This window comes from Sus scrofa, chromosome 1 (assembly GCF_054392235.1).
Source record: "Sus scrofa isolate SSC_HxYL_T2T_F1_AM1 chromosome 1, Sscrofa_HxYL_maternal_Yorkshire_Landrace_v2.0, whole genome shotgun sequence".
NCBI classification, from domain to species: domain Eukaryota; kingdom Metazoa; phylum Chordata; class Mammalia; order Artiodactyla; family Suidae; genus Sus; species Sus scrofa.
In genome coordinates this window covers 251026236-251045604 of record NC_139383.1, presented here as the reverse complement: position 1 = coordinate 251045604, position 19369 = coordinate 251026236, and the positions used below count along the sequence as shown (strand labels likewise).

The 19369-nt window shown below is 47.7% G+C and overlaps 1 protein-coding gene across 2 annotated transcripts in view; it reads left to right on the top strand.

Annotated features, from left to right (window-relative positions):
• Positions 1 to 19369, top strand: part of GABBR2 (gamma-aminobutyric acid type B receptor subunit 2) — a 390041-nt gene that overhangs the window by 306847 nt on the left and 63825 nt on the right. For both annotated transcript variants that reach the window (XM_084990752.1, XM_021066509.2), the window contains exons 12-13: positions 4184 to 4291; positions 18929 to 19051. In XM_084990752.1, coding sequence (XP_084846878.1) covers positions 4184 to 4291; positions 18929 to 19051 — 231 coding nt within the window. The remainder of the gene's footprint in view (positions 1 to 4183; positions 4292 to 18928; positions 19052 to 19369) is intronic.

The following is a 19369-nucleotide window of genomic DNA, read 5'->3' as shown; positions in this document are numbered from 1 at the left end:
GGCTCAGCTCTGGCTGGTGGGTGAATGTCTTCTGAGACATCTAGTGTCACCTAGATCTCCAGCGACAGGGACATATGCAGTTCTGGAGCTCCAGACAAAGGAGCTGGGAAAGAGACGGGGGAACTGTCAGCACGAGGTAAATGGGTGAGGCCTGAGAGTGGGAGTAATAACCCAGGGAGAGCCCTCTTAGGACAGAGAGGGGCCAGGACTCAACCGCAGGGTCCATTTCTATCTTTAAAAGATGGTGGAGGAGTAGAGAGCAAAATAACCCTTCATTTTGCAAAGGCCTAGCGGAGGCTCAGGGGTGAGCAGCTCTGCTGGTAGGGGTCCCACTGTCCTGCTTTCAGACTCTTTCTTCTAGTGTTGTTTCCTCACTGTCTGAAGAGCTGGCTCCGCATGGGATAGGAACCCACTGGGATTGTTTTATGGAAGATTACAGCTTTCACTTACTTTTTATGTAGAGAAAAATGAAAGAAATTCAGCTTTACTAAGATTGACTACCTGGACTGACCCTGGGGCTCTCTTTGGGTGTGTCTGGTGGTCTCATGCAGGGAACTCTGCTGAGAACAGAGTGGTTGGTCAATCCGTGACCCCAGCCAGCCACAGGGCATCGTGTCCAGGGTCCCCAAGACAACCCCCAGTTCAGTGATTCACTAGGAGGACTCAGCATACAACTGTACTCACAGCAATGATTAATTACAGAGAAAGAACATAAAGTGAAATCAGCAAAGTGAAAAGGCACATGGGGTGAAGTCAGGGGGAATCAGGTGCAAGTGTCCAAGAGCCTCTCCCAGGGGAGTCACAGGATGCACTTAATTCCCAGCAACGACTTGTGACAACACATGACATGTGTACCAGGGAAGCTCATTAGACACTCAGCACCCGGGGGTTTCACTGGGGGCCAGTCACCCAGGTACCCTTTGCTGAGCGCATACCCAAATTCCAGGCTCTCAGAAGAAAAGCAGGTGTGCACATAAACCATGCTGTTTGCACAAACTGCTTTGGCAGAGTCACTCCTGTCATTGAGGGAACCCTCCAAATCCAAGTTCGCAGACACCAATTTATGTGAACTCTGCCAGCAGGTTTGGGGCCTGCTCGGTTATCTCATTTGTGCCCAAGCATCCTTGCCCACTCTTTGCTTTCAGTTTTTGGCAACATGTTGCCATTTTGAGATGCCAGGTTAAATTTTTATTATTGAGTTTCGGCTAACTCATTTATATGATTGAATCCTAATGATTCACAATCAATGAGCCCTGCACAATAAACAAGTGGCCTGTAAATGATTACACCAAAGAAAATACAAGTCAAATCAAATATAATAATGCTAAGCATACTAGAGTGACCAACTTTTTTTTTTTTTTTTTTTAAGGATCACACCCGCAGCATATGGAGGTTCCCAGGTGAGGGGTCGAATCGGAGCTGTAGCTGCCGGCCTACACCGCAGCCACAGCAACACAGGATCTGCAACCTACACCACAGCTCACAGCAACGCCGGATCCTTAACCCACTGAGCAAGGCCAGGGATCGAACCTGCATCCTCATGGATGCTAGCCAGTTTCATTTCTGCTGAGCCACGATGGGAACTCCCAAGAGTGATCAGCTTCTAACCAAAATAAGAGATATTTTCGTCTGCCACATTATGAGGTAAAAATGATATTATTTCATCTCTTACCTCCTTTTAAAAAACTTGCATTCTCTGTATGTTCATATTTAAAATTGTTTTTCCGATAGGGGAACATGGTTAGAAACACTTGGAGATCATCGGTCTTCACAGTCATGTCAAACTTAGCTCTAAAAGTGTGTTGAGATCAGCCAGCAGAGTGTGCTCAGGCTGGGCAGCTACTCCCCTGGGTGTGCGGTCCCATTGACAGCTGCCTCCTGCGTGGGAATGAACCTGATTGGGGTTAAGGAGACTCTCAGAGGAGTTGGTAGCATGATGTGGGAGAGAGAGGGCTGGCCTGGGTCAGGGCCTCGACTTCAGGCTCAGCTCTGGAGCTGGGTGGCGAAGTTTAGAGAAGTACCTTGAACGCCCTCTCAGTTTCTGCATCTACAGAGGGGTCTTTTCACTCAACTGATGGCTCCAAATAATCACCCTGGTTTTGGCGCTGGTGGTTGTTTTGTTGGTATTTACCATTATATACCTAGTTTCTGCCCTAGTCATCCCTACTGAAAAACAGATGAACAAAGGAATGAGATGATCTGTAAGGTCCTGAGTAAACCCGACAGGCTAGGAATGTGTGATCTGGTCATGGAATAGGGTCATGTCTAAATTCCCAGTAATTGGCTCCTTCCCTGTCTCTGTTCTGTATACTTTTCTTGCATCCTTACATTATAATACAGGTAATGATGTGGCCATCGTACACGTTCTCTTAAGTACTGTGATTCATTTTCTTGCCTGTGAACTTTTTGAAATTTAAAAAAAAAAAAAAAAAGTTTGATTCTCACCCGTGCATCGTCAGCATTCACACCTCCCCCTGCCATGTTTCTGAACAATCGCTGTAATTCTACCATCCTTGCTTAAGGGGCCTTGCCGTCTGCCCAGCCAGATCCTATTTTTACAGATGGGAAGGGGAGACGAGACGTTCTGTCTCTGAAAAGCGGCAAAGCCACGTTGCTAGAAAGGCAGAGTGAAGGGATTCCAGGAAGGGAGCATGTCTGGGAACCGCCTACATGACCACCTGCAGCCCTGGGCTGGACGAGCCACTGAGGCCGGACAAACCTGCCAGGCCAACTCCTCTAGACATGGAGGGCCCGGCCTGTCCACTGCAGCTGGCTGACTGTCCCTCTCCTACCGCATCCACCTTCCTGCTGTGTTTAACTGAGGCAGATAGGGACCTCTAAGAGGGAACTTAGCTCAGCAGAGTGGAAGAAGAGCAGACGAAGGACCATAGCCTAGAACCAGAGCTCACGGAGCACACAGCTTTTTTGTTCCAGTGAGAGGGGGACCCCAGAACCCAGTGGCACACAGTCCAGGGCTGGGGCATGATGTGGGCTCAGTGTGCAGCGAAGTGAGTCTCCTGGGTCTTGGAGGGTATCCAGACCAGCGATGACAGTGGACTCCAGAGAGGCTGGGATCTGGCCTCCATGGCAGTACAGGTAGGGAGTGGGCACCCAGGAGGTCCCTAAAACATCCCATATGGTGACCTGCCATGCCAGCCTGCAGGGATGAGGCTGTCGGCTCTATCAGGACTGGCAGTTTCTGGCAGCCACAAGCCCAGAGCTAGGGATCGGGGTACACTTTAGTCCTGGGGAACAGATAAGAGCCAGTTAGGGCCTCAGTCCTCGAGCCGGAACCCAAGGTCCCAGTGTGGGCTCAGTGGCCAAGCTAGTCTGGTGCTGAGTAGCCAGACTCCTGAGGTCACTCAGTGCAATAGGAGCCAAGCACTTGACCATGGTGGGAAGGGCCTGAGCAACGGACGAAGGCAGCATTGTTATTCTTTGTCTGAAGGCCTCAGGAGACAGGCCCCTGGAGGGAGTGGGAAGGTCACAGCCCTTCTCCTCTGGCCTCCCCCCCAACTCAGCAGCCCCTCATGATGGCCAGAAGCTGAGCTGGTGCAGCTGCCAGCTGGGTGTCCCCAGGCCCAGTTCTGGCTGCATTCTGCCCTGCTCTACCAGAGTGGTGGGGTTGCTAGCACTGGAGAAGGGCCATATAGGCTTGGTGTCCCGCCCAGTCTCAATCCTGGCAGTTCACTGCCCACAACCCAGGAGCAGGAGTCCCATAGAAGAGGTTCCTAGGGCTGTCTAGTTTCCTAGAGACTCAAGGGAGGAAACAGAGAAATCAATTACGTTCACCTCTGCAGAGCTGTCTCCCCACATGGAAAGCCATCAAGGAAGGAAGGCGGGAAGCAAGACCAGAGGACTGGGCTGAAACCCTTTGGTGGTCCTGGGGGCCCTCTGTGCCTCTCACTGTGACTGGCTCCCTCTGGGCTGTGGGCCCTTGGTAGGCAGGGTTTGAATCTTGCATGCATCTGTTTCCAGACCCCTGGATCTGGTGAGTGACCAATAGAACTAAACGTCTACCAGCTTGAAATGTGATTGAAGGACTGTTGATGCTAGTTAAACCCTACAATATGTAGAGGTCGGTCCCCATTGTCTAGAATCCCCCCTGTTGGGACACTCCCATAAATGACAAGATCCCTCCACCTGGGAGGAGTTAATGCCTCTGTTTTCTCATGCTCTCTAGGTCAGGACCTGGATTCTCACCGTGGGCTACACCACTGCCTTTGGGGCAATGTTTGCAAAGACATGGAGGGTCCACGCCATCTTCAAAAATGTGAAAATGAAGAAGAAGGTAATCCCTCCTTCTGTTACAGGGTGTTTGCAATGTTCATTTACTATTTATTTAAAGATTATTGGGCACCTACTGTGTGCCAGGCCCTGGGCTATTTCCTGGGGATTTAAGCTAAACCTAATCCTCCCCACCTCCATCAGCCTTCTGGGAAAATCAGCCAGCCAACAAAATGTTTATAATGCAAGGAGATAAGGGCTGGTTGGATGCATGCAGGAGATACTAGGGTGCAGAACCAGTAAAGGCTTTGAGTAGGAAGTGACATCTATGCTAAGACCTGGACAGTGAGTGGGAAGCAGTGGCTGGGAGGTTTTCAGCCCTGCAGAGAGAATCATATGCGCGGAGGCCTAGGGAAGGGAGGGATGTGTTCAGGGTGCTGAGGCCTGGGCACGGGCTTTGGGGAGATAGGGTGCAAGAGGAGGCTTCACGGGGAGGCAGGAGAGACAGCAAGGAATCTGAACTTTATTTTATATAGGAGTGCAGTTGATTGACCATGTTGTGTTAGCTTCAGATGTACAGCAAAGTGATTCAGCTAAACATATACACCTATCCATTCTTTTTCAGATTCTTTTCCCATATAGGGTATTACAGAATAGTGAGTAGACTTCCCTGTGCTATACAGTAGGTACTTTTTTAGATTTCCATTATTTTATCTTCCAAGTCACTTATTCATTCTTCTGCATTATTCATACCGCAATTCATTGCCTTTAGCTTAGCTTTAGTCTCAGCAAATGAGTTTTCTAATTTGTCTTGACTCTTCCTTATAGTTTCTAGCCCCTTTTTACAGTAATCTGCATTTCTGTTGATAGCCTTTCTTAATTCCTTCAGTATTTCCATTACCTTTTTTTTTTTTTTTTTTTTCTTTAACTCAGTGTCTGTTAGACTGCAGAGGTCTCTTTCATTGTCTTCTGCATCAGAGGAATTCTCCTGTTGTTTTACCTGAGAATGGTCCCTCTGCTCTTCATTTTGCTTATATTTCTCTCACTCTGTGAGTTTAGGAGAAAACAGTTATCTCCTGTAGTCTTGGAGGGCTATTTATTTGTGGGGGAATCCCTGGGTAGCTTCTGTGGGTTTACTGTTTTGTTACTGTGAGGGCTACTTTTGGTTTGGATGCTGGCTGTCTCTTTCCTCAGTGTGTCCAGGTCATTATCCCCTTGATAGAGGGTGTACAGGTGCCTGGCCCATGCATGTTCCCAGGGATGTGGGGCAACAGGCATGCCTAAGACTAACACCTGATCATGGGGCCCTTTGCAGTGGCTGCTACCCCTGGGGATGCAGGGGGCAGCAGGCAACACCCCGTCGCAGGATCCCTGGGGAGGTAGGGGTGGTGCCTGGTTGCAGGGCCCTTGGCAGCGGCGGTGGTGGTGGGCTGTGTGCACCCCAGGGTAAGTACAGGCAGCAGATGGTGCCCAGTTTCAGGGCCTCCACTGCAGCAGTGACCCCTGGGGTGGTGGGGAAGGCAAGTGGTGCCTGGTCCCAGGGTCCTCAGTGGTGGCAGACTCTACCCACCTTTGGAGTATGAAATGGCTATGGCAGTGTGTCCCTACCCCCATAGCCTGCACAAGGGGTGCACCACTGCCTGAGAGCCCATGTGCACACAGAGAAAGAAGATCGCATGGCAATCCCACCCCCTCCTCTCACACTTCCCAACAATGGAGTCTTACTTCTCTGGTGGGCCCAGGCCTCCTCGTGCACTCCTTCAGGTGTGATGCACCCCTTCCTAGCCCTCACCCCAGAACTGACCTCCAAAGCCCCAGCCTCAGCACCCAGACTCCACACAAGTATCCCAGGCCCGGGTGCACTGGGTGGTGGCACCAATCGTCTGTGCAGATCCCTCTCTGATTTGCCCTTTGCAGACTGGCCGCTGCACTTTTCTCTGAGCCTTTGAGGCTCCCCTTCTATCCAAGCTGATCTCACCAGTCAGGGGGCCTCCCAGTGTGGCATCCTTTGCTCTTTCACGGCTCCCTCCCAGGAATGCTGGTCCTGTCCTGATTCCTTTTTCTCCCTTCTCTCTCTCTCTCTCTCTCTCTCTTTTTTTTTCTTTTGTCCTACTCAGTTATGGGGAGGTTTTCTTGCCCTTTTGGAAGTCTAAGATCTTTTGCTAGTATTCAGTAGATGACCTGTGAGAATTGTTCTACATGTAGTTTATTTATGTATATATTTGTGGGAGAAGGTGAGCTCCATGTCCTCCTCCTCTGCCATCTTCATCTGATCCATTTTATTCTTTTTGATGTGATGGTAAATGGGATTTTTTCCTTACTTTCGCTCTCTGATCTTTCGTTGTTGGTATATAGAAATACAATGGATTTCTGTGTGTTAATTTTGTATCCTACAACTTTACTGAATCCATTGGTGAGCTCTAGTAGTTTTCTGGTAGCATCTTGAGGATTTCCTATGTATAGCATCATGTCATCTGCAAATAGTGACAATTTAACTTCTTCCTTTCCAATGTGGATTCCTTTTAGTTCTTTCCTTCTCTGCTTGCTATGGCTAGGACTTCCAAAATGATGTTGAATAAAAGTGGCAAAAGTGGACATCTTTGGAGTTCCTATTGTGGCTCAGCAGTTAAATAACCCAACTAGTATCCATGAGGACACGGGTTCGATCCCTTTCTCCGTGGGTTAAAGATCCGGCGTTGCCATGAGCTTTGGTGTAGGTCAGAGACACAGCTCAGCTCCTGTGTTGCTATGGTGTAGGCCAGCAGCTACAGCTCCAATTCGACCCCTAGCCTGATCTTGGGAGAAACAGTTTCAGCTTTTCACTGTTGAGAATGATGTTAGCTATAGATTTGTCATATATGGCCTTTATTACGTTGATGTAGGTTCCCTTTATGCCCACTTTATGGAGAGTTATCATCAAAAATGGGTGTTGAATTTTTTCAAAAGCTCTTTCTGCTATTGAGATAATCCCACAATCTATTCCTCAGTTTGTTAATGTAGTGTATCATGCTGATTAGTGGAAATTGAAAAATCCTTGTATCCCTGCAATAAATCCTTCTTGATGATGGATCCTTTTAATGTATTGTTGGATTCAGTTTACTAGTTTTTTATGGAGGATTTTTGGTCGGTGTTCTTCAGCAATAATGGCCTGTTATTTTCTTTTTTGTGGTATCTTTGTCTGGTTTTGGTATCAGGGAATGGTGGCCTTACGGGAGGAGTTTGAGAATGTTCCTTCCTCTGCAATTTTTGGAGGAGTTTGAGAAGGCTAAGTGTTAACTCTCCTCTAAATGTTTGATAGAATTTGCCTGTGAAGGCTCTGGTCCTGGACTTTTTTTGTTGAAGCATTTTAATCACACTTGCAGTCTCAATACTTGCAATTGATCTGCTCATGTTTTCTGTTTTAAAAGGTGAGGTGTATAGAAATACAATGGATTTCTAAATTTGGTCCATTTCTTCTAGCATGTCCATTTTATTGGCATGTACTTGCTTGTAGTAGTTTCTTACAATCATTTGTATTTCTGTGGTGTCAGTTATAACTCCTCCTTTTCCATTTCTACTTTTAGTAATTTGAGCTCTCTCCCTTTCTTCCTTTATGAGTCTGGCTAAAAGATTTATCAATTTTGTTGATCTTTTCAAAGAACCAGCTTTTAGTTTCATTGATCTTTTCTGTTCATTTTGTCTCTTTTTCATCTATTGCTCCTCTAATCTTTATTATTTATTTCCTTCTACTAACTTTGGGTTTCGTTTGTTCTTCTTTCTTTAGTTGCTTTAGGTCTAAGTTTAGGTTGCTGATTAGAAATTTTCCTTATTTGTAGAGGTAAGATTGTATTGCTATAAATTTCCCTCTTAGAACTGCTTTTGCTGCATCCATAGATTTTAGATCATGTGTTTTCATTGTCATTTGTCTGTAGGTATTTTTTAAATTTCCTCTTTGATTTCTTCAGTGATCCATTAATTGTTTAGCCTCAATATGTTGGTGTTTCTTTTACAGTTTTTTCCTTGTAGTTGATTTCTAATCTCATAGCATTGTGATGAGAATAGATGCTTATTATGATTTCAGCTTTTTAAGTTTACCAAGACTTGCTTTGTGGCCTAGGATATGATTGGTCAAGGAGAAGGTTTCCTGTGCCCTTGAGAAGAAAGTGTATTTTGCCGCTTTTAGATGGTTGTTCTATAAGTATCAATTAAGTCCATTTGGTCTAATGTGTCATTTAAGGCCTGTGTTTCCTTATTGATTTTCTGTCTTGATGATCTGTCCATTGGTGTAAGTGAAGTGTTAAAGTCCCGCACAGTAATAGTGTCAGTTTCTTCTTTTATGGCCGTTGGCATTTGCCTTATATATTGAGGTGTTCCTGTGTTAGGTGCATAAATATTTAAAATTGTCGTGTATCTTCTTGGATTGATTCCTTGATCATTATGGAGTGTCATACTGGCTCTGGCACATATGGAGTCACCGCTTTGTCCTGGGCCCAGTCCACACAAGACCTTGTGTGCACCTTCCTAGAGTGGATTTTCTGTTTCCCCTAGTTCTGTGGAGCTCCTCCACTCAGGCCCTGCTGGACTTCAGATGCTCTGATGGCTCCTCTCAATGCCAGACCCTTAGGTTGGGGAGCCTGATGTGGACTCAGAACTCTCCTGCAGGAAAACCTCTTTGATATAATGATTTTCCAATTTGTGGGTCACCCACCCACCTGGTATTGGATTTGATTATTGTGGCTTCTTGTCTTTGGGTATAAAATATCTTTTTTGGTAGGTTCCAGTGTATTTGGTCAGTGGTTGTGCAGCAGTTAGTTTGGTGTTTTCACGAGAGGAAATGAGCTCAAGTCCTTCTACTCTGCCATCCTGTCCAGAATCAAGAATCTGAAATTTAACATGTGGGCAATGGGGAACCCTTAAAAGTGGAGAATGAGACAGGGCAAGGGCCAGATTTAGTGCTACCATTTTCAGAGCGCTCTTAGAGGACAGGAGCCCTGCTTACCTGCGGGAGAAATGCATTTGCCACTCACGTGGTTGACTGTAACTATCATGTAAATTAAGCTTGACTCTTAGGATGTAAGCAATGAGAAACTTTCTCCACACTGTCCTTTTTAACTCTTCCAGTGGTGGGTGCTGTTGTTCCCTTGCTCCTAGATAAACATTCAGATAAGTTTCATGACTTTGAAGGTACCCTGGTCAGCAGCTAAGATGTGGAGTCCATCATAATATTCAAAACTTAAAACTGCATTCAAAGGCACCACTTCTCCTCCCCTAGCTCAGCCTGAAGCAGCCAGCCACCTGCCGTAGGAGAGGGGGTACAGATGGACTGCTTCTCTCTCTGTTGCCAGCCTAAGTCGTTTTCCCCATCATCCCATTCCCAAGGCTTCCAAACGCTGCAGAGTTGGCTCTTGGCGTGGTGGGAGAGCCAGGAAAGACCTCACTTGCCAGGAATTGCACTGGGTTTGCTGGTTCTGGCAGAGGTTAAGCAGGCCCCCTTTAAGTTCTCATGGGGTCCTTTTGTGGCATTTTCGAAGCCCCCATTATTGGGACTTTCTCTCCTACAGTGCTCCCAACGTAGGGGAAATACTCCTCCACTTGGCCATTTGTGGCTCTTTTCCTGGGCAGGCGGCAGACCCCCACTCCTGGGCTCACCTCACTCCTCCAGCTTGCCTTGAGCAGGCTACACAGCTTTCCCTTGCCCAGGACCCACATCTAGTACTCAAGAGGCACCCACACATTCTTCATTCCTAAGATCCCACTGTAGCCCTTCCCCTCTTTGCTCCATTCCTGGAGCAACTGGCCTGTCATCGTCCCGTGGATTTCTCCACACTGCAGGCAACCCTAGTGACCAAGCCTGATCTCAGTATTCTGTAAGCCTCTCTCTTGATTTAAGCCCGGGAGGAAGATACCCATCATGCTCTTACCTGGGGATGAGGTGAGATAGCATCATGACACCTCATGCCAAAAATCCTCCTCTTGATTCAACTCTACCGCCACCTGCCACCCCAGATATACTTTTAAAATCCCTGGTGTGTGTACAGCCCATTTGCAGACATCTCCTCGGGAGATCCTGCGCTGTGATCTCATCCCACTCTGGATCGGGGTGACTATTGTTCCAGATCTTCACCCCAAACTTGCACTTGGCGTCCAGTTAACTGGGCCATGAGCCTTTGCACTTGAGGCAGTCAAGGTGTGCCCAAGCTGGTGAGGCCAGCAGGTACCGCAGGAGGTGGGCTTCTACCTTCTGCTTTACCACTGACCTTCATGGGTCTTTCCACAAGTCTCTTCACTTTTCTGGGCCTCTGTTTCCTTATCTGTAAAATGGGGCAGACTGAAATGGTATCTCCCGAGCTGTGATTCTACCTGGAGCCCAGAGGCACCTCTCACTCGTCAGCCTCACCACCTGCACTTTCTCTGCCAGGGCTGCTTCAGGAGCTGCTTCAGACGTGAGGGTGTAGCCTCCCTTCTCCGCCCCCTGCCCCACACCAGAGCGCCTTAGGAAAACTGCAGACTGCATTCTGAGGGGGAGAGAGCTCGGCTCTGCCACCCGCTGCCTGTGCTCCCCTGGAAGGCCCTCCTCTCACTGGGTCTTGGGAGCATCTGTGACACCTCCCTACTGTCTGTAAGATGAGGTACCTGGCCACTTGTTTCTTCTCAGACCTGACCGCACATTATAATCAAATGGGAGCTTTTAAAAACTACAAGAAAAAACCCAGCCCAGTGCACACCTCCCGGCCCGCGCTGAGCCTCAGGAGTTATTAGACATCCCAAGGTGACACGAATATACAGCCAGGGTAGGAGACCTCTGGTCTAGATCAGGGCTACCCAGAGTGTGAGCTGGACCAGCGGCATTGTCGACATCACCTGGGAGCTCATTAGATATGCAGATTCTCAGGCCTCACCCCAGCCCTAAGAATCGGGATCCTGGGGTGGAGCCCAGGAATGTGTTTCCACCAGCCTTCCAGCGAAGCTGATGCAAGCCAGAGTTTAACAGGCACCAAGAGACTCCTGGGGCCCCTCCTGCTCTGTGGCTCTGGTTAGAGACACTGCTATTTATGACAACTCCATCCTGGTTTTGAAGAATCACAGTATTGGTTCTTTTGTGTCAATATGTGACTCACGCGTATTATTATCAGTGATCAAGAACCAGCCTTTATTTTCTATTACTCATGTGATTGCTAAGCAAGAACACTCAGAGTGTCTGGCAACAGTTGACAAAACATGCCAGGGGAGACTTCAGGTGTTCAGTTGTCTGAAAGCTCCACGGGAACTGGAGCTGTGATGTGGCCACAGGGCGCTGTGCTGCCTGAGATGGGGGGACCTGCTCCCCCTCTGGGGTCTAGACAGAGCAAGAGCCCAGGCAGGTGGTGGGCCCAGGCATCCAGGGAGGGGGCCTGAGAAACTGCCAAAGGCTTTGAATACAAGATTTGGTCACCAGCTCAGTCTGTTGTGAAAATGATTGAGGCCAGATGAACACACGTCTCCAGTGTGAAACACTTTTTGCCCTAGGCTTTCCAGTTATTCCAGGAACAGACTTGTGGCACTACAGCTGAGTATCATTTACCAGCCAAATTAGAGGAGGTTAAGGATGTAGAAGAGAAATGTATACCTTTACCAGATCAAAAACTCAGGTGGGGGAGTTCCCGTCGTGGCGCAGTGGTTAACGAATCCGACTAGGAACCATGAGGTTGCGGGTTCGATCCCTGCCCTTGCTCAGTGGGTTAAGGATCTGGCGTTGCCACGAGCTGTGGTGTAGGTCACAGACGTGGCTCGGATCCTGCATTGCTGTGGCTCTGGCGTAGGCTGGCAGCTGCAGCTCCAATTCAGCCCCTAGCCTGGGAACCTCCATATGCCGCGGGAGCGGCCCAAGAAATGGCAAAAAGACAAAAACAAACAAACAAACAAACAAACTCAGGTCAGGAACCAGATGATTTTGAAAGGGCTGTGGTAGTCGCAGGTCAAAACTAGGATTGAATTCTCCCTGACTCCAACCTTTCACACAGCCAAGGCTGGTTCTCATTGTCATTGTTTTGTTTCATGGGGCTTTTTTCTATTTAGACTTTTTTAAAGTAGGCCCCTTAATTTTTTTTATTGAAACATATACAAGATTTTCCTTGGAGTTCCTGTCGTGGCTCAGTGGTTAACGAATCCGACTAGGAACCATGAGGTTGCGGGTTCAGTCCCTGCCCTTGCTCAGTGGGTTAATGATCCGGCATTGCCGTGAGCTGTGGTGTAGTTTGCAGACGTGGCTCGGATCCTGCATTGCTATGGCTCTGGCGTAGGCTGGCAGCTGCAGCTCCCATTCAACCCCTAGCCTGGGAACCTCCAAATGCCGCGGGAGCAGCCCAAGAAATGGCAAAAAGACAAAAAAAAAAAAAAAAAAAAAAAAAAAGATTTATCTAAATTTGTAAATGCAATCTCACATTTTTTCATAGTCTTTTTATCCTTGTCTTCCTTCCCTGGCTTCCACCCTGTCCTTCCTCCACCCACCATGTCACCCCCTCCCCAAACACACACACTTAAACTTCACCCCATAGGGCTACATTTTTAAAGATGTGAAAGAAAAAGAAGCCTATTAAAGGAAGGTTTTTTGTTTTGTTTTGTTTTTTGTCTTTTTGCCTTTTCTAGGGCCGCTCCCGCAGCATATGGAGATTCCCAGGCCAGGGGTCGAATCGGAGCCATAGCCACCGGCCTACAGCACAGCCACAGCAACACCAGATCTGAGCCACATCTGAGACCTACACCACAGCTCACAGCAACGCCAGATCCTGAACCCGCTGAGCAAGGCCAGGGATCGAACCCACAACCTCATGGTTCCTAGTCAGATTCATTAACCACTGCGCCACAACGGGAACTCCTAAAGGAAGTATTGATGTGTGGTGACTTCATGCTTCTTTTTTTTGTTTGTTTGTTTGTTTTTTTTTTTTGTTTTGTCTTTTTAGCTATTTCTTGGGCCGCTCCCGCGGCATATGGAGGTTCCCAGGCCAGGGGTCCAATCGGAGCTGCAGCCACTGGCCTACGCCAGAGCTACAGCAACGCGGGATCCGAGCTGCGTCTGCAACCTACACCACAGCTCACGGCAACGCCGGATCATTAACCCACTGAGCAAGGGCAGGGACCGAACCTGCAACCTCATGGTTCCTAGTTGGATTCGTTTACCACTGCGCCACGACGGGAACTCCCACTTCATGCTTCTGAATTCAGTATTTTTATAGTATGTTACAGTTGCTTCCTAAAGCTCAATCATAAAATCTTACATTGAGAAGCCTCACTGCCAACAGTCTTTATTCTGCCTCTTACTCTTACTAGGACCACACTAAACATTGAGATGAGAGCAGTAGTTGAGAGATGAGAGCCTCTGTTCTGGGGAAGATGTTTTTTTGAGGACAAAGGAAGTTCCCCACAAATATGACTTGATACTACTGCACATAATAACAGGGGGCCATCCTCTCAGACCTTGATCGGGCTCAGCTTCAGGAAAATAACAAGAGAGTGACCATCATCTGCGTGCTGGCAGGAAGGCAGGGTTGCTGTGCTATAAAACTCCTAGAATCCTTGCCATTCACGGTGTGTTCCCTCTGGAACGGCGTACCTGAAATTAGACAGAGAGCTGGTTCTAGCAGGCCAGTCTGAATCAGTCCGAATAGCTGAAGTTTTCTGGAGAAATAAAGAAATGCCCTTTTCTCTATACCAGGAGTCAGCCAACTCTTCCTCTAAAGAGTCAGATGGTAAATAAGTTAGGCTTTGCAGGGCACACAGCCTCTGTTAAAACCACTCAACTCTGCTGTCCTAGAATGAAAGCAGCCAGAGATAAATGTGGGCATGACCTTCTTCCAATAAGACTTTATTTACAAAGACAAACAATGGGCCAAATCCATAGTTTGCTGATCCCTGCTCTAAACAACCATGGGAAGTGACATTTACTAATAATAGCTGACGGGAGTTCTCTCGTGGCTCAGAAAGTTAAGGTTTTGGCCTTGTCACTGGTGTGGCTCTGGTTCAGCTATGGCATAGGTTCAGTCCCTGGCCTGAGAACTTCCACATGCTGTGAGCATGGCCAATAATAATAAAAATAGCTGACATCTCTTGAAGAGTGAGCCAGGCTCTGGTAATCTAATGTGCTTTGTGTAGTCTCATTGTGTAGATGAGGAAAATGGCTCAGACAGATTAGGAAGCTTACCCAAGGTAACACAGCCAGTTAGTAAGATCCAAATTCAGGATCTGATTCCAGAACTGGTGCTTAACCAGTTCCCGGGTGTCTTCCTTCCCATCTCTCACTCAGTAACCTCCCAGCCTGAGAGAGCACTGAGGTTCCTGGATATTACAGAGGAGAGTTCATGTAGCTTTTGAAGAGAGAGCTGAAAAATAAGGAGGGAAGTCAGGGAAGCTGGCGTGAAACTAGAGAGATGGCCTTACCCAATTTGAGGATTCTCTGGTGCTCAGACTTTGTATGGTTAGGTCACTGCTGCTTTTTAAAGTTAAATTTTTAGATCTTTTGTAAGAAATGATTTTAAGTCACCTCTTCCTGGCACTGTATTGTGTATATGCATGGGGTATTTAATTATTCGTGATTAGTCTCGTCCATATCACACATGCTCTATGAGGACAAGATATTCATATTTTGCCCACTGCTGGAGCTCTAGTGCCTAGAAGAAGAAAAAAAAAAAAATCCTGACTCAGATTAGACACTTAGTAAATGTTCCTATAATTAATAAATCAAATGTGGGGATTTCCCATTGTGGCTCAGTGGGTTATGAACCCGACTAGTATTCATGAGGATATGGGTTCAATCCCTGGCCTTGCTCAATGGGTTAAGGATCCGGCATTGCCGCAAACTGCTGCATAGGTTGCAGATGTGGTTCTGATCCCCTGTTGCTGTGGCTGTGGGGTAGGCCGGCAGCTGCAGCTCTGATTCAACCCCTAGCCTGGGAACTTCCATATGCTGTAGGAGTAGCCCTAAAAAGCAAATAAATAAATAAAATGTGATTCATAACTACTTAGCCTAAATCTATTTAGTCACAAACACAGGTCCAGTGCCAGACTTTGGAACTTGTACCAAAAGGAAATTAGACAGGTCCTCTCCTTTTATTCTCAGGATCTTCCCACCCTGGAAGGTTTTCCCACCTTCTCGTCTATGGGATGATTAGCCACCAGTTTAGTAGAGCTGAGGTGCAGTGTCACACTTTGCCCCTAGGTGTCACTGTCCTGCACATAAACATAGAGCTGCAAATTATCAAAACCCGAGTGATGGTAGCCAAACTGCTACCTTTTGTTGAGTATCTTCTCTGAGCCAGACATTGTACTAGGTGCTTTCCAAACATCATCACATTTTACTTTTATACCACCTCTGCAGCTTAGGGCTCACTGGCCCCACTTCTAGAGGAGAAAATAAGCCTAGAAAATTACACAGCTTGCTCAAGATCACATTTGACAGGAGCAGGGACTAGTATGAGGTCTTCTAGGTCCAAAACCATATTCATGTTCTTGGTACCATACTTAGGAGCTATCACCTGAGCCTCCCCACTTGCCCTCCACTCCTTGCCATTTTACAAATCAGAGGTGCAGAATAATCAAGGAAACGGTTTGCCCACGGTCACACACAGGTCATAAGAGAATGGAGCCAGGACTCCAGTCCAGGTCCACATAATCCAAGGTCTTGACTTTCCACTGCCACATGCTGCCTCAAACTTTGTGCTTGAGCCTTCAAATTGAGAGGACGATTTAAGCACCAGAATTTCCCTCTGGTAAATGGGATAATCTTTTTAAGGCCATCTGTCCCACATGGGTGCCTTCCCCATTTAGGAAGCAGCAGGAGAGGAACAGCATTCATTCTGAAGCGAGGTCTCCCCCCTGCAGGGACTCACTGCGTGTGGCTTCACCCCACATTTCTCAGGCCTTTCCTTCAGTGTACTGCTTCTCCTCTAGTGTAGACTGCACAGTCCCAACAGACCAGAGGTGTTGCGTGCTGGAGTATAAGGTGGTCCATTCTCCTGTATGCATGAGCTCTCAGGAAGAGGCCAAGAGAAAGAGGCACTTGGGAGCAAGTTCAAGGTCACCACCTCCTGGAAGTTAGACTGTGGGAAGAGTAGTACCCCTCCCTTTTGTCTCACAGGAAAGCCTTGGCAGAGAAGGAGGGACCCAGAGGTGCTGGCACTTGCTGGTGGGGGAGGAGAGAACTGAGAGGCTGAGGCCAGCAAATCTGCCTGCCCGGTGTTTGTGGCATCTGCATCCTCCTGTCCCCTGATAGTTGCTGCTCTGGATCAGGCCTCCTCCTTCGTCACCAAGATGGTGGCCCCAGTTCCTCACTGGTCTCCTACTGAAGGTTTCTGCCTCAGGTTCACCCTCAGTGCTGCAGAGAGCTCCCATCACACGGATGCTTAAAAATGCTTAAACCTGGAGTTCCCGTAGTGGCGCAGTGGTTAACGAATCCAACTAGGAACCATGAGATCGTGGGTTCAATCCTTGGCCTTGCTCAGTGGGTTAAGGATCTGGCGTTGCTGTGGCTGTGGTGTAGACCGGCAGCTACAGCTCCGATTAGACTCCTAGCCTGGAAACCTCCATATGCTGCAGAAGTGGCCCTAGAAATGGCAAAAAGACCAAAAAAAAAAAAAAAAAAAAAAAAAAAACTTAAACCTGTGGCAGCCTCCATGTGAAGCCCCATCACATGTCACACAGGCTCTCCCTCTCCAGGGAGCCCCCACCCCAACCCACGCTCAGCCACACAGAAAGAATAGGGTGTTTCAGATAAAAGAACCAGTGCCTACAGTGGCCTGGGAAGGGATAGGAACCTGTGGAAGGCCATGCCTTATGGAAAGTAGAACCTAAGCCCCAGGCGGGAGACAGTGACCTTGGACTTGCTTGGTAGCACCAGTTTTCCAGCGAGCTCATTCATTCGTTCCCCACACATTCCCCCAAAAGGTCTGAGTGCCAGCCCCTGCACAAGGCACCAGGGTACCTAGGGGAGGCTGGCTGGTGGCTGCCTCGGTTCTGACAGCAACACCATTAGTTGCAGGATGCACCCCGGGCAGGGCACGCCCAGACTCACAGAGGAGCAGCTGCTCAGGCCCTAGTTTGAAATCAGGGTAGGAGGGCACCAGCAGAAGGATGGGGGAAAGCCCTTCCAGGGGGAGATACAGTGTGGACAGGTGCCTGGGGCTCAAAAAGCCCTGGGTGAGCACCATGGAGGGAGGCCCCTTCCAACCTGTCCTCTGAGTCCTAACCTCCTCAGGCATTTCTTCCTTTTGGCCCAATTTCTCAAGGCCAGGCAGGGAGCTGCCTGGTTCCCGAGGACAGGGGTTAACCTGGGTTTCTACAGGCCATCAGCAATTTGCTGAATGCTTCTCAAAAGACTCAGAGGTAGTACTGCCAGCACCCTGCCCCCAGGTGAAGTGGTTTTGGTGAGTTTGATCTTTTTGGTAGTAATGCAGCAATACTTTCTTGTTCTTTTCATTAATTTTCTTCCTTTGCCCACTGCGGAGCCCCTTGAGATTCTATTTCTTCTGTAAGAATGACTTTAATCATTAAAAGCTAGACCTGGTGATATTTTGTAAGCCTCTGCCTCAGTTTTGTTTATTTTCTTATCATCTTTTCCAGAATGACTTCATCACATTAGCTTTTATTTGGCATTGGGTCACTGCACAAAAATGTGCAGTGAGTGAAATACAGGTTAGCTTTGCCCCTGACAGCATTTGTCCCCAGGCCAATCCCTATCAAACGGACATAAAATAGGGTGGAAATTTCACAGTGTAATAAAGATATCCCAGGCTGCAAAGTGGGATGGAAGCTGTATTTCTTCTTTATATATTCTTTCATTTCAATTCAATCCATCAAACTTTTAAGTACCAACTGCATGCGAGGCCCTGCTAAGTGCTGAGGGTAAACAAATAAATTAAACAGGCTTCCCTTCTGTCAGGGGTTCCCCCATTTACTGAGGAGGGCAGATGTGTATACACCTTAATATAGCATCAGTATGGTCATGGCAGCATCTGGCTGGTGATGTACATGTCTGAGGGTGTGGACTCTGGAAAGAAGAGAAGCTTGATTCCAATCTCGGCTTCACCTCTTAGCAGCTTTATTCCACTAAACAAGTTACAGCCCCCAGCTCTAGCCTCAGTTTCTTCATCTGAAAAATGGGAATAATAATGATATCTGCCTTTATATGACAATGAAAGTAAAAAAATCAACCTAGAGGTAGACACAGCATAAGGGTTCATTAAATGTTACATTTGCATTTATTTTTCTTGTAGTTGCTACTCTTATTGTTCCTAATAATAAGTATTGAACTTATGCTTATTATTGTAATTAGGCATGTGAACCAAGTGCTCTGGGAGTAATTCATTCTGCAGTGGGAGTTGGGGAGGCTTCATGGAGGAGGTGTCAAGGCATCTAGGTCTTTAAGGATTATTAGCAGTTTGCCAGATAGAAATAATAGAGTATTTCAGACAAAGAACCAGCACCCACAAAGGCCTGGGGTGAGAATCATAGCAGGGCCAGAGCCTGGGAGTCAGCAGACTTAACTAAGTATACGAGTGTGTTTGGGGCACGGACAAGCAAGCTCATGAAAGACCTTGAATGCCAAGCAAAGGAGCTTGGCTGAATTGATCCTGCGGGTCATGGGGCGTCTAGGGGAATTTTCAAGTTCTCACCTGACCCAGCCCCTCAGCTGCTATTTGGGACCCCCCCCCCCTCACCTCTGATCACTTCTGCCTCTGCCCTCGCTCTGCAGATCATCAAGGACCAGAAGCTGCTCGTGATCGTCGGGGGCATGCTGCTCATTGACCTGTGCATCCTGATTTGCTGGCAGGCTGTGGACCCCCTGAGAAGGACGGTGGAGAGGTACAGCATGGAGGTAAGTACCCGGCTCCAGCAGGAGGGAGGCCTGCGGGGCGCTACTCCCAGACCCCCCGGGAGGGTGGAGCAGCGCGTCACCCCCACGGCCCAAGGTATGCTTCTTGAGAGGAAACCATCACAGCTCCACATGAGCCCCAGGCCCCATCAGGAATATCTCACTATTTCCATTTCCTTCCATCTGAGATATACAGTATTTCAGGAAGGCCAAATAGAAGGTCTTCACTCCTGGGGCAAAAAAAAAAAAAAAAAAGTGATAGAATTGGTTGAGGTGTATTAATATATGCAGAATTAAAAGAAATGTTGGGTTCTTTAAGCC